Consider the following 14,011-nt stretch of genomic DNA (forward strand, 5'->3'; position numbering starts at 1 on the left):
ATAGTCCCATATAGTCACTTAGCAACAACAAGCTGGAAGATGACATCGAGAATACTACTGTATAGTCAGTAATTTGTTGTATGCCGAAACATTTTAACAGCCTGATTTCTGACAGAATTGTCTCGTTACACTACATTATTACTTTTAAGAGACCCTAGTATCCACACATGGCAGTATTAACCTATCAGGTGTTTGATTTACAAATGTTCATGTATCCTCTTCTCAACGAACCAAGCAGTTTTTATAAAAACTTTTATTTTAAAAACAATGACCTGAAAGTTACAGCGTTGGACAGACATGTCGGCAAAACCCCAGCCACTTTGAAAAGTTAAACTCAGCACTTTGGCCTCCAGTCAACAGGATGCTGTTTTGGTCACCACAGTACATAATAAAATAAATATTACATAAGTGTTCATGTTTTTGTCTAAATGCTGACAACCACACAATCAAACCAAATTTCGCTGAATACTTACTGAAGTGTCAAGAAAATGTGAGTCAACAACGGCAGAGTCGTGACTCGTCAATAAAAGTCAGAGCTTAAAATGTGCAAAGTTCAGTTTGACCATAAAATGTTATAATGACACGTATCCTTTAAAAGCAAGCGTCAGCATCCCTCAGACAATCAGGCTAAAATATTAAATACATGTTCAAAAAATAAAATAAAAGCTTGTACAACACAAGGTGTGACAACAGCACAAACACAAATAAAATGAGGTTATGTTTTCCCGTTCTTAGATGTAAACACAATGAAAAACCACCACCGAACATCGACCCGGATGATAAATGTTAGTGCTAGAGAAGAAGAAGAAGAAGAAGAAGAAGAAGAAGAAGAAGAAGAAGGCAGGAGTCCGTTTGGGATGTGCGTGACTGTGCGATTGTTTTTCCCTTCACTATCTTTCCTTCAGCTCTTTGGTGAGGCTGTTTGTTCTCCGTCTCTCCTTCATGTTACGCATGACATTTATGGAAACTTCATACCAAAAAAAGGTGAAGCCTGTTGACAGCGCCGCCTTCATAAGGCTGGGCGAGAGGCCTTTGAAGAAGCCGCGGATGCCTTCCTCTTTGGCTATTCGAACCATACAGTCCACCAGGCCTCTGTAACTCCGCACCTGCGTATTACAAACAGGAGACGATACTTTAACGTAAGACTCAAAATGTGGGCGCCAAACATGTGAGACATGCTGTAGAAGAGCTTACCTGTCCAAAGTGAACTCTGGCAGCCTCAAAGCCCCCGACCTGCAGCCTCTTCTTGAACAGGTCAAAGGGGTATGTCATCGTTTTGCTGATCATCCCGGCTCCACTGCCACAGACCAGGCTTCCCAGGTGCCCTTGAAGGCAGACATAAACATTCATAAGCTGTGAATACTTCATGTACGAGCTGCTTAATGTGATGTCATATAAATACAACAATCTCAACTGACCTCTCCAGCTTCCACCTTTGGATGGTGGAGTCAACAGTTTCTTAAAGACATTGTAGAAGAAGAACTGCAGCCCGGCGTATGGAAACACTGCCAATAGCGTTGGAGACAGGCCGCGGTAAAATGTCAGCACTCCTTCTGAGCGGCACATTGTAGACACAGCGTGACGCAGGTTCCTGTACACCTGAGAGGAGGTTTACAAAGTTAAATCCCAAGGTAAGCAAATTATATCCCTTTTTTGATTTGACAATTCTTCTCAGCAGTAAACAACAACAGTTCCTTAATATATAGTTAATTGAATTAACAGGGCCTAGATATGCAGCAGAAAATGGATGGATGGATGGATTAATACTTTAAAACCTGGAGTGACATCTCTGTTCCTGTGCTGCTTTTAGACACCTTTCGTAAGTAGTAATAATTTTTCAAAAACATGGGAAAAAAGGCAACGAGATGTCCCACAAATGACAAAAAAAAGGTAAATGAATAAATGAAAATAATAATAATAATAATAATAATAATAGATTGAGACATCATAAAAACGGAAAAAGAAAAAAAATAGGGAAAAACTTTATTAATAATAATTACTATTATTATATTTAAATTTAAATTACGTTATAGAATTATAATACTTTTTAAGCACTCTTTCCAGGTCATTTTGTTTTTTGTTTGTTTTTAACTTAAATTTCTTCTTTTTAAAAAAAAATAATTTTCTTGTTTTTAATTTTCTCTTTTACTAATTTCTTGCAAATTTTTGGGAGTAATTTCTTCTTTCATTGCTCATCTTCTTCCCATGATTTTAAAAGAAATCAAGCCAATTTGCTCAAGTTTTAAAAGGTTAACTAATTAAACATTATACATTTATTTAGTTCAGTATTTGCTAAAATTGATACTTTCTTATTATGAGCCAATGAGTTTCCGAGCTACCTCGGCTAGCAGGCAAGAGAAAATATTCCAGTCTTTTGTTTGTTGAACTTAAAGGTCCAGTGTGCAGGATTCAGGGGGATATATTGGCAGAGGTGGATTATAATATTCATGACTGGTTGTTTTAGTTTATAATCACATGAAACTATTTACATCTACATACAGAGGAGGTCCTCTTCCACAGAGTCTGCCATGTTTCTACAGTAGCCCAGATCCCAGATTCCTTTAATAGTTTCTACTGTCTTTTTTGGTAGCTGACTGTTTTTCCAATAAAAACAACTTGTCAAATCCATAAAAAAATATACAGCTATGAGTTGACACAGGAAATCCTTGACTACTGTTAAAATGTTCTACCTTGGTTTCTCCCTGAGCTGCAAAGCGTGTCCGCAGTGTGTCCAGAGGCTGGCAGACCACTGTAGCAGAGCAGGCCGACAAACCACCACATATAAAGTGGACTCCTGCTGTCTGGCTGTCATACTGCGTCGTCTTGTGGACCACCTCTGTCAGAAACTGAAAACTGGCAAACTGCAAAGCACACATACACATTTAAGTAAATCATGTAAATATAGGTAGCCTTGTTATCCAGATAGTTTACAACTTTACCTGGACAGCCCCGAAGGTGATGGAGAGGAGCTGTGCGGGGACGTGGCCCTTCCAGAAAGCAGAGAGTCCCTCCTCTGAACAGATGCAGCGGGACGCCTGAAATAATCCCTGATACTTCCCCTCAGGCTTCTTTGATGACACACGCTCAATCTGCAACTATGGGGAAAAGAAATACAAACAAGTGATGATACACGTGCTTTAAATCTACGTCATGACCTGGCACATTCCTGTATTTTGCTTTGACACAAATATCCTAAAAGTCAGCATGAACCCTCACTGAGCTTTCTTTCATTACCTGAAACCTGATTTTAAGCACATCAAGGGGGCTGACGAGGGCGCGGGTGATGAACCCAGCAGCTGACCCAGCCAGGGCTGCGTCCTCTGGGGTGAGGGCTGCAGCCTGAGCCCCGGGGTCATAGCCTACCATGTCTCCACTGCTTCAGGTTCCTGTTAACACTGCAAACAGAGATTACACATCATTCAGCTTTTGTAATGTAAGCTCAATGAAAGTAAGTAAGATTTTACTCAACTACACTACTAGATTTATGGACTGTATTAATCTGTGGTGTCCTGTTAGCTCAATTTTACATGACACCACAAAACACAAAGTGAAAAAGTGAAGCCCACATTATCAAGAACTTCATTCATTCACATGTTTTCTACAGAGTTTGTGCAGAAGGTTATGGCACATAGTGTCAATATATAGAGCAATTAAAACTGTTGAGACTACAATAATATAAAATAATATAATAAAACACATTGACAACATGCAGTGTGGTCAGAGGACCACACAAAGTACCAGTCACAGTGTGTACTGTAGAGGACATGCAGTTGGACCTTGGGTGGCTGGCTAGCTAAGCTAAGCTAACAACAACAGCAACACAAAGCACGTGCTGCAGCGGTGACAAACATAAACAGAAACTCACCTTCTGGTAAAAGTCCTTCATGAATACAACCACAGGTACAGTACTGAACCCTATTATGTCCTCCTCAAAATTAACGGGACAAAAATACACTGCACGCAACAAATTGTTCGTATTACTTCCGGGTCAGAGAGAGAGAGAGAGAGAGAGAGAGAGAGAGAGAGAGAGCTCCACCTTTCAAAGACGAAATATCGCGCAAGATGAATCACTGCTGCAACGCAACTACCGTGAGAATAAGCGTAACATTAGTATTAAAAGCATGCAGAGGGAAATGCTGTAAGTTTTTGCACTGCAGCAATTATTTTAGATCTCTTGAGTTGCTGGTGTAAAGCTAAGATGTTAATTTAAATGTACATGATGAAAGTAAAGTACGTAGTAGTAGTAGTAGTAGTAGTAGTAGTAAGTAAAATTTATTTATATATTGCTTTTCACAGACATAAGTCACAGTGCTTCACAGGGGCAATATAGAAGACATAAAGACCACGTAGTGAAAAGTGCACAACTAGAACAAATAACGATTCAATGCTTCATACACTCTTCCTCTAATTTAAGGTAATGCCATTACATTTTCTTAAATTGAATTTGTAATGGAACTTCCTGTTTCTTACTTTATTATTAAAGAACCGATTTTTAAAATTTAATTCAAATTATTTACATTTTAATTGAATTACAATTTATTTTTATCATTTATTTAATTAATTTTATTTATTTATTTATTTATTCATTTATTTAATCATTTATTTATTTTAACCTCAGCTAACCTATTCCAAACTAGTTAATTTTCGGGTTCGGGTTCTTTTCGTTTTGTTTGGGGTTTTTTTTCCACATTCCTTGATTTTTTTTTTTTTTTATTTAATGTATTATTTTATACACATGAACTTAAAGTGGCGTAAAACCAGTAACAGAAATAAACACTGTGCAGCAGGACAGGTAAAATTTTCCTGTGTACACTTTCAAAAGACTTCTAAAATCGACGTGGACAATAATAATAATAATAATAATAATAATAATAATAATAATAATAATAATAATAATAAGTATGGTAAATAAAGCAGGGGTAAATAATAAGTAAGAAGTGCAGAAAGACGTTGTGAATACAAGAATAGTGACGTCGTTACGGACGATTCATGGTTACGTTATTTTCTGGCGAAGTGTATGAAGAGAGGCAGGGACTCATCTTGTCGCGTTACTGCACCTTTGTAAGGCTACGTAGCGTAACGTCTGCTTACGTCTACCGGGGTGTTATGAGCAGCTTAGATGTGAAGAATTTGCGTGAAATTCCGCATATTACCTTAAAAATGTAAGTAACAAATTCTGCGTGTTTGTTTGTTTTTCTGTCAACTTGATATATAGTTAACTTTAACCTGTTTATTTGTTTTGGCGGGCGGCAGTAACGTAAATGTAGGTTAACGGGTAGGTGTAAAACTTGACGCTAACTCGTCTTAACGGTTGATTTCTACAGTTGGGCAGAAGCACACAAGCTAACTAGCTAACTCACTGACTGTTAATGTGAATGTTTTTACAACAAGACAGCTAAACTGTTAACACATTTGCTTTGCTAACCAAGACATAAACCTGAGTAACGTTTCCTTATAGATATTAAGCTAACGTTAGGTGTAACGCCCAGTAACGTTAACATACCATAGTGTAAGCTACTTGTAACGGGCGCGTGGCGCATATGAAGGTATCAAAATGCTTTATACTTTAAAAGACAACTTCGTGGTCGTGTTGAATGTGTTGATTTGAGGTGTTGCGTGACCCTGTGGGTGACCCGAGGTTGCCCATCTAATCCCTGCGATCCCTCAGTGAATGAGCTGTGGGCAGCAGCCAGTTTGATGACAGCACAGGATTCTGTGGGTTATTGTTGTCACGCAAATTGTTCTGCTGTCTCAGTCTGTGATGTATTTGGTGCCCGGGCTTCAAACAGACCCACAGTGTGTGTGTGTGTGTGTGTGTGTGTGTGTGTGTGTGTGTGTGTGTGAGAGTGAGATAAGCTTGCATTACTGTTGAAAACACCAGCTACATTTTCACTCCTCTGAAATGCAGTTTGGAACAGCCTTCCTCCGTCTCTACTGTCACCATGTACGTTATCGTTATTCAAAAAACATCTGTACTTGCAAAGACTATGTTTTACTTTCATTCAGTTATACAATCTTCATTTGTATCCTTTATTTTTATGTATGATTGTTGTTCATAAGCCATTTTTAGCTTCTAGTCTCTACTGCACAATGTTCGTCTTCCTGTATTTTCTATACATGTGTGTGCAAATAAACTAAACTAAGTTATTGTCTGATCTTCACAGCGTGACAGCTCTCAGGTGTAATTTGGGTGCCACCTTGTGAAATGGAAAACACGACCGACGACTACAGGATCCAGTCGTTTGACCTGGACACACAGATGTTGCTGAAAACAGCCTTGAAAGGTTGGCATGTTACTGTCTTCTTAAGTCCGTGTGAATGATGTCAAACTCATTTTAGTTCATGGGTCACATACAGCCCAATTTGATCTCAGATGGGCCATCGCGCAATAACCTATAGGTACCATCAGCTCCAATATTTCCCCTTTTTTTGTGAGTAAAGAATTACAAGTACACTCTGTAGATGTCTTTAGAACTGAAGCTGCTGTTTGACAGTAAGTATTCATTGTCATATCAAAAAGATATACTCTTGTCAGGGTGGAAAACCCGGCACCTCTTAGTCTAGTCATCTAGTGGACTGGATTGGACCCTTTGGTGGGGCTGTATGTGTGACACCTCTGTCTCCTTTGTATTTAATGTTTCCTTTCTTTCAGATCCAAGTTCAGTGAACCTGGAGAAGGTGTCTAGCATCATCGTGGATCAGTCTCTAAAGGACCAGGTGTTCAGCAAAGAGGCTGGACGCATCTGCTACACCATTGTGCAGGTCCGTACTGTTCACAGTTTGATGTGCTGTTTGTCCACTCCACAGTAGTTGTCGTCCACGTTCTTTGTTCGAGACACTGAGCAGTATTGAGACCAAACGGCTTAAGAAACCAGAGCAGGACTTAAACATCTGATTGAGTCTCTTTAACCAAATTCTTAATCCTCTTATCTTATTAATACCTAACTGGTAGTTCACACTCCAGCAACAGGAGGCTCTTAAGCCAGCTTACCTACACTGATATGCTTCCTGTCTTTTTGTCCGCACTCCACCTTCACTCTGTCCTCTCTCGGTCACCTCACGCAGGCCGAGGCGAAGCAGAACAACGGAAACGTGTTCAGGAGGAACTTGCTGAACCGCCTCCAGCAGGAGTTCAAGAACCGCGAGGAGACGAGGGGGCGTTCGCTGCAGGAGTGGGTGTGCTACGTCTCGTTCATCTGCAATGTCTTCGACTACCTCAAAGTAAGATGTTTCAGAAGTCATCATGTTATCATGTTGTAATCATGATTACAGAGCGGCATGTTTAAATAAGTCAGGATCAAAGCATCTGCAAAATGGCTTGGATGTATTTCCTTTTAGCTGTCACCTTCTGATGCCTTTGATGGAAAACACTACAGGTACCTGTCTTGTTGCTGCAACGTCTTGCTTATATAGTGTGGTAACATGAGTGTTTAATATGTCAGTGGTGGGAAAATAAGCGTGGAAGGTGTGGCCGCAGTTCACTTTCACAGTGACTCAGGTTTCACCCTTGATAATGGCCATTGTCCTTTTGCACAGGTGACAATAAGTGCTCATTTTTCACTTGTGAGAAAGAGTAGTTTTAGTCAGGGACTTAAGTTACCTGAACTTTCACAACAGTCAGCTGTAAGCGCTCTCTGTGTTTATCTTGGCCTTTAGGTGAACAACATGCCGATGGTGGCCCTGGTCCATCCTGTGTACGACTGTCTGATCAGGCTGGCCCAACCAGATGCTCTGATGAATGAGGAGGAGGTGAGACACACTGTGTTGTTGTTTCCCTTTTTGTTGTTTTATTAAACTCTTTTACAATATGTTATATCTGAGAACAAGTCCATATTTTTTCATATATTGTGGCTGCAATGGTTGCAATCTTTACCAAAATTAAAAGACTGTTCTTACATTCAAAAGAACAATATTGACAGGGAAATTTTTCCCACTGAAAGTACTTAGGAGTTTCTGATTTCCCAGGCTGGAGCCTTGCTTTAGGGGCAATGGTAGCAATATTCCTCATGTCTTACATTACATGAGCGTGCACACACAGCGAGTTGCAGATCAGTGTGAGCTTCAGTGTAAGCCCTTCAAAATTAAAACACGTTGCCCAACTCTTCTCCAGCACACAATGCTTTATTCACAAACATTTTCGGCTATCTTGCCTTCATCGTGTCATGCCACCATAGATACCAAGTGTACAAAACATCATCACCCTTTGCTTTGTTACAGTAACAGAACAATTTTTTTGTCAGGTGAATCAATTTGCACTTCTATTTGTGATGTAGACAGGTTAGTTGAACTTTTCATCCCATCATGCTTGATTTGCTTTGCTGTCTAACTAGACTAACTAGATCAAACAGACGCGCTCTCGTATTACCCCTACACTAAGATCCCCTCATTGGCTCCATGATGAGTTCAGGATCCTGTTCAAAATTCTCATTGTTACTCACAGAGCATTACACAGTCAGGCTCCGTCTTATGTGGCTGAACTACTTCAGCCGTACTCTTCAGCTCGCTCTCTGCTGGAGACGGCAACCTGGCAACCATTACTGTTAAACTTTGCAAGTTACCATTAGCCCTGACAAAAAGATGACAAGAGAAATATGAATGACCATAAATGCAAAACATGTAATATTGCAACCATTTTTCCAGAATATTCTGTTGAAAATATCTTTGATTTTGATTTATTATTAATGGGTAAAAAGATTAGACACCATTTTCAATACAATCAGTAATATAAATATTATTATTATTCCTTATAATATTGCCAAAAAGAAACCAACTCACTGACATGTCCTCCACATCCCACTGCAGGTGGACTGTCTGGTGCTGCAGCTTCACCGCATCGGGGAGCAGCTGGAGAAGGTGAACAGCCCGCGAATGGACGAGCTGTTCTTCCTGCTGCGGGACGGCTTCCTGCTCCAGGAGGGCCTCACCTCCATGGCCCGTCTGCTGCTGCTGGAGATCCTGGAGTTCAGGGCCGGAGGTTGGATGCTCAGCAGCACCGCCCACAAGTACTACTACAGTGAAATCGCTGACTAGGATTGTCCCAAGGACACGGGTGCTGAGCAGCTGTTGTGCAGGTGCATTAGCCAACCTTCAGAGCACCTCGGATACCTCTGTGTAGTCACCAGGGTTTCCCCCAGGAAGCTGGTAAGTGGGAGCGGTGGCCGGCGCTGCCCTTAAAGCTTAAAATGATTTTTATTAAAGTGTATTAAGTTCTTCTGAAGTTAGTCGAGGCTCACTGTGGGAAACCCTGGGCACCACTGATTATAAAACCAGCAGTTTCATGAAGGACAGGACATCTTCCAGGAAAACAGAGGAGGGTTCTGTGACGACAGAGGTTCATAAACTGTAAAAAGACTTTTGATTTTGCTGGATTGTTCCCTGCGTTTGATAATATTCCCGAGACATGGTGCCGTGGATGTGGAATGTGCAATAGTTCACAAGGTGTTGAAGTGACGTTAACGAGGTTTAGCCACATTCAGGTACACTTGGTTTTAGAGTTTGATATTTTTTATGTTTTGTTTTTTTTTATTAATCTTACAGGCATTCCTGTGTTGAGAAAACATTTCAAAGTCCAACTTATTATCATTATTTTTAACAATCCAAAGGACTTGGAAGAGACATTCCAGTCAGATGCAAGCTGATTTGGTTGTTGCTTTACTTTTTATTGTTGTGTGACCAAATTTAATAGAAAATCAAATAGTTTAATAACTTAGTTTAGTATCTTTTGCGTAGTATTGACATTTTACAAAAGGTTTGAAATGTAGTTCAGAGGAATTTTCTGCCTAATTTGTCCTGTAGGATTCCTGTGTTACTGTTTTGTTATGTGTCGTTACATGAGGCCGTTTTGTCAGATGAAGCGTCGTGTCTTAATTCAGGGACCTTCTTTTATTTAATTTTATTTGTTGCAGCTCCACTTAAACATGGAAGACCAACCGATTGGCTGCAGTTCATATTAACACTGTGTTTCTGCAGATAAATGAGTCAGATGTTTAAAACATTTCTGGATTCACAAGTGTCATTTGTTAAACAACTCGTGCCAACACAACAACAGCATCACCCAGAACTTCTTGACAAAGCCTAAGCTCTTAATTTGATAAGTCGCCAGAGGACAGTGGCGGAAGAAGTGCTCGGATCATTCCCTTAAGTAAAGGCAGCAATACCACAGACAGTGTATAAATAGTTACTGAAACATCTTTTATTTGTTGATCATATTTTGTATTTTTAATCAGTAACTGAAGTCATCAAATGAATGTAGTGGAGTGAAACAGTACAATACCCTTAAAATTAGTTGAGTAAATGTTCCGAGTTATCATCCAACACTGCTGGAGGAGCAGGTGTCTATCCTCCCTTCACATATGCGCAGGTCAGCCAGGAGTTTAAAGCTCATGGAGACGGTATTTTTCCTCTGAATTCAGCACCACCAGCACCAGCTACACCACAGCATGTAGCTGAGCTCAGTTTTTCGTTGGAGTCTGTTGTTACCTTTGTTGATGCTCAGTGACAGCTCAACCAGAGCTGTGCCTTGGATTCAGACAGACACAAGCATAGGAGACAAATGTCATGTGGTGAAAATGTTACATCTCTTTGACATTATTTTCAAAAGTTGTACCTGTAATTATATGTAAATAAGCAAAGTGTAAAGGGTAAGTCTGGTGTTTTTAAACCTGGAACATATTTCTTGTGTCTAAGTGACTAACGGGAATAACGATTTTCAAATTGGTTCAGTATTGAGTGACAGTGATGATGCAAGCAGCGGTAAAACAGGCACAATAAATTGTGTTTCACCACAATAAGATTACTGTTTATTTAGATGGAGTCTGGTGGGTTCGTTTCCATTCATCACTTTGACACAAAAGTATGTTAAAATAGAGTCCTGGTTAAAAAATACCAAACTTCCCCTTTAATATAAATTTGGCAGAGACATCACCCTCTGATCGGTTCAGAGAAAGAATCCTCAATATTAGCAAAGCATTTAATTAAAAGGATTCAGGATATTTTGTATTATATTTCCCCAAAATCCTTTTTTCTAGTTGTGTTTTAACATTTTCGTACAAGCCTTGGTATTTATCGCCACCTTCAGACCAGGTAGATGAAACAAACTGAGGCTAAATAGGTTTGACGGTGTTTTAAATTGATCCTAAAGAGTTAAATTAGGTCTGACTGCTGTAGACACTCACAGTCCCTTAAAGACAGGGCACAGTTCTGACTGCAATATCTGTTTATATATTTTATTACACTGTTGTGACATTTTTACATCACTCAGTTCCATTTTTTATGGTTGGGTTGTACATTTGATGCAGATTTATTTGTTCTAATAAATCTTGGAAGTTTTTCCTTAACTCAGCTTTATGTGTTTTACTGTGTGTTCAATCAAGCACGACTGTACATTGTACACAATATTTCTCAATACAAAAAAGTGACTTCACATTTCAGTTGTCCCACAGCACTTTTTACAGTGTGCTCCTTCCACCAAAGGAAAATTGTGGCGTTCATGATTTACAGAAGCGCTTACAGAATCCTCTGTGACCCTCTGCGGCCAACACGTCTGTCCAGTCTTTGAAACGTTTGAGTTTCAGTCCTCCTGCGCGGTGTCTTTCTACCACCAACGGTAGTGAGCGTAGGCTCTGTTGGCTTCGGCCATCTTGTGCAGCTCAAACTTCTTCTTGATAACGTTGCCCTCCATCTCAGATGCTGCCAGCAGTTCCTGGGAGAGTTTTTCATACATGTGCATGCGTCGATGTCTGTTCTCTCTGCACTCTGTGATCATCCATTTCATGACGAGGAAGCGACGTCTTTTTTCCGTAAGAGGGATGGGCACCTGGGTGGAGATGAGGACCAAACAGAATTCAATATAAGTTTATTTTTTGTTGGCACAAGCTCTACAATGCGCTGATGTGCCTCATCACTCACCTGGTAGTACTTTCCACCTTTCTGAATGCTGGCCAGCCCAACGACGGGCTTACAGTTCTCCAGAGCCTGGTGAAAAATGGCGTAGGGGTTACACTCGATCTCCTCCTTCTGTCCCTCTGGAGCTTTGTGGTATTTCTCCACCTGTTTCCTCTTTATGCTCTCCAGGGTCTGGACGCACAGAGACAAATTATGATAACTCATATCCTATTAGACCAACAACAACTTTGAGTCAGTGTTTCCTCTTTTACCTGTGCCATGATCTCTTTGGCCAAAACCTTGTTTCCATCTGTCATAATCATGTTGATGAATTTACTGAAAGACAAAAATGATCACTTGACATGAGCTCTCAGATGCACAGCTGTGACTTAACACCTTCCCACAGCGATGTCTCTGTTGTACCTGATGACTGGATCATTGAAAACCGAGCTGCTGACTGAATTGGTCGCCGCCTTGATGGGCCTGAGCGCTTTGAGCTCCCGCTGCTCCTTCTCCTCAGCACTCAGCTCTGCCTCAGGTGTGGTATAAGCTTCCTTCCTGACCTCTGGCTCAAGGTAGTATGGGTTGTATCTGCTCCACCTCACCAGGAACACGCTGCGAACAAAGGACACATGAGAGAGCAGAGTTGCACAGATTAGTTTGTTTGTGTGTGTGTGTGTGTGTGTGTGAGGGCAGAAGATCCATTTCAAAATCAGCACTTGTGTGAATGAGAGCTGAAACAATTAATCGATTAGTTCATCTAGAGATAAGGAATCAGCAACAATTAAGTGGTGATCATCACGTGCCAAAAATTCACCGACTGTAAACTGTCGTATTTGCAGTTTTATCATAGTAAATTCAATTTTTTTTTCCCGGGTCTGGACTATTGCTGACAGACAAAAGTAAATTGCAGCACATAATTAATTTAATTCTGTCTAGTAGATATATAAATTTATAATCAATAAAATAAAAAAATATTCCAAGCTTCATACATGGTTTTATATCCCTGGAAATTGAAAAACGTATTGTGTGATCATACATTGCTTAAGATTCACTGGCTGTTAACTATCAAATTTGGATTTTTTTTTTTTTTAATTATAGTGACATAAATTTCTGTCAGGTCTGGACTGTTACCATCAGACAGAAAAGGCAATTTCAGACTGGACTCCAGGAAAATTTGATGAGCATTTCTACTATTTTAGAAACCAAATAATTGAAAAACTGATCGAGAAAATATTCAGGTGGTTAATTGTTTAAAAAAAAAAAAAAAAAAAAAATCGTTAGATGCAGCCCCAAATTATTTATTTATTAAATTTAATTATTTTAACTGTATTGTCAATCAAATAAGGAGTCAAATAAAAAGTTTCCAACCTTTTTATTTTATTTTATTTTATTTTATTTATTTATCCATTTATTTATTCAATTTTGCGTGTGTTTAGGACTGGTAAAATGATTAGTCGACCAACAGAATAATTATTGGTTATTAACTATTCAAATGAATTTGCTGCTGTTCTCAAGTTTAATATAATTGAACATTTAATAACTTTAGGTTTATTTTATTGCTAAAAAACATTTCATAGATTAAACAACTAAAAAAAAGTAGTTGACATAAATCGACGATGGAAAATAATTGTAGCCACATTGAAGACACTCTGAGAGGACGGAAGTGTCACTTTTAGACAATTTTTAGATTAAATTATTAATTAAGTGATTAATAAAGCTTGACTTTAATGACATTAGCGGATCAGTAATGAAGATAATAGTTTAATTGCAAATATTTAACATTAGAGCTAGCTCGCGATGCAACCACGTAATTTACCTTATTGTTTTAATTCTCAGTTGCAGGAAAAATACGTTAACAGCGCACTAACATTCAATAAACAGTTAACAACACATGTTAAATGTCTGTATCTTTATAAAACGATAATTACCTTGGTGTCCAAGGTTTTAGTAATCCTGAGATGGAGGCAGCCATCTTGAAAATGTGAGTGTCAGTTAGGACCCCAGCTTAGTACCTCCTGCAGGTGCCTTCGCAAAAATCACAAAAAACGAATTCAAAATCAGTTTCATTCTGCTGATTTTTAATTCAACACCGAGGCCTAATTTTATATTAGTTTATTTCTAAAAT

The 14,011-nt window shown here is 39.2% G+C and overlaps 3 protein-coding genes across 3 annotated transcripts; 1 reads left to right on the top strand and 2 right to left on the bottom strand.

The window, feature by feature from the left end:
* Positions 1–238: 238 nt before the first annotated feature.
* slc25a19 (solute carrier family 25 member 19) lies at positions 239–3,988 on the bottom strand. Its single transcript, XM_049561185.1, has 7 exons — positions 3,866–3,988; positions 3,235–3,395; positions 2,940–3,095; positions 2,691–2,861; positions 1,419–1,599; positions 1,195–1,325; positions 239–1,106 (listed from the first exon to the last, which is right to left on the bottom strand). The coding sequence occupies exons 2-7, from the start codon at positions 3,364–3,366 to the stop codon at positions 891–893; spliced, it is 987 nt and encodes a 328-aa protein (XP_049417142.1). The 5' UTR covers positions 3,367–3,395; positions 3,866–3,988; the 3' UTR covers positions 239–890.
* A 1,048-nt stretch (positions 3,989–5,036) lies between these two features.
* On the top strand, positions 5,037–10,551 carry mif4gdb (MIF4G domain containing b). The gene is made up of 6 exons (XM_049560636.1): positions 5,037–5,162; positions 6,165–6,284; positions 6,653–6,762; positions 7,066–7,221; positions 7,657–7,749; positions 8,803–10,551. The coding sequence occupies exons 2-6, from the start codon at positions 6,206–6,208 to the stop codon at positions 9,028–9,030; spliced, it is 666 nt and encodes a 221-aa protein (XP_049416593.1). The 5' UTR covers positions 5,037–5,162; positions 6,165–6,205; the 3' UTR covers positions 9,031–10,551.
* Positions 10,552–11,211: 660 nt separating this feature from the next.
* mrps7 (mitochondrial ribosomal protein S7) lies at positions 11,212–13,884 on the bottom strand. The gene is made up of 5 exons (XM_049560635.1): positions 13,815–13,884; positions 12,307–12,498; positions 12,156–12,219; positions 11,908–12,075; positions 11,212–11,815 (listed from the first exon to the last, which is right to left on the bottom strand). The coding sequence occupies exons 1-5, from the start codon at positions 13,856–13,858 to the stop codon at positions 11,594–11,596; spliced, it is 690 nt and encodes a 229-aa protein (XP_049416592.1). The 5' UTR covers positions 13,859–13,884; the 3' UTR covers positions 11,212–11,593.
* Positions 13,885–14,011: the final 127 nt, after the last annotated feature.

This window comes from Epinephelus fuscoguttatus, linkage group LG19, assembly GCF_011397635.1.
Source record: "Epinephelus fuscoguttatus linkage group LG19, E.fuscoguttatus.final_Chr_v1".
NCBI lineage: Eukaryota > Metazoa > Chordata > Actinopteri > Perciformes > Serranidae > Epinephelus > Epinephelus fuscoguttatus.

What these genes read in the sequence shown, in the direction of transcription:
- slc25a19 (XM_049561185.1), bottom strand. Translation starts at nt 3,366, where the DNA reads ATGGTAGGCTATGACCCCGGGGCTCAGGCTGCAGCCCTCACCCCAGAG. An exon ending in TCACCTTCGGGGCTGTCCAG is followed by an intron (nt 2,862 to 2,939) that starts GTAAAGTTGTAA and finishes TGTGCTTTGCAG; the next exon opens with TTTGCCAGTTTTCAGTTTCT. An exon ending in CAAAGGTGGAAGCTGGAGAG is followed by an intron (nt 1,326 to 1,418) that starts GTCAGTTGAGAT and finishes TCTGCCTTCAAG; the next exon opens with GGCACCTGGGAAGCCTGGTC.
- mif4gdb (XM_049560636.1), top strand. Translation starts at nt 6,206, where the DNA reads ATGGAAAACACGACCGACGACTACAGGATCCAGTCGTTTGACCTGGAC. An exon ending in TCTGCTACACCATTGTGCAG is followed by an intron (nt 6,763 to 7,065) that starts GTCCGTACTGTT and finishes CACCTCACGCAG; the next exon opens with GCCGAGGCGAAGCAGAACAA. An exon ending in ATGTCTTCGACTACCTCAAA is followed by an intron (nt 7,222 to 7,656) that starts GTAAGATGTTTC and finishes CTTGGCCTTTAG; the next exon opens with GTGAACAACATGCCGATGGT.
- mrps7 (XM_049560635.1), bottom strand. Translation starts at nt 13,858, where the DNA reads ATGGCTGCCTCCATCTCAGGATTACTAAAACCTTGGACACCAAG. An exon ending in TTCAATGATCCAGTCATCAG is followed by an intron (nt 12,220 to 12,306) that starts GTACAACAGAGA and finishes TTTGTCTTTCAG; the next exon opens with TAAATTCATCAACATGATTA. An exon ending in CCAAAGAGATCATGGCACAG is followed by an intron (nt 12,076 to 12,155) that starts GTAAAAGAGGAA and finishes CTGTGCGTCCAG; the next exon opens with ACCCTGGAGAGCATAAAGAG.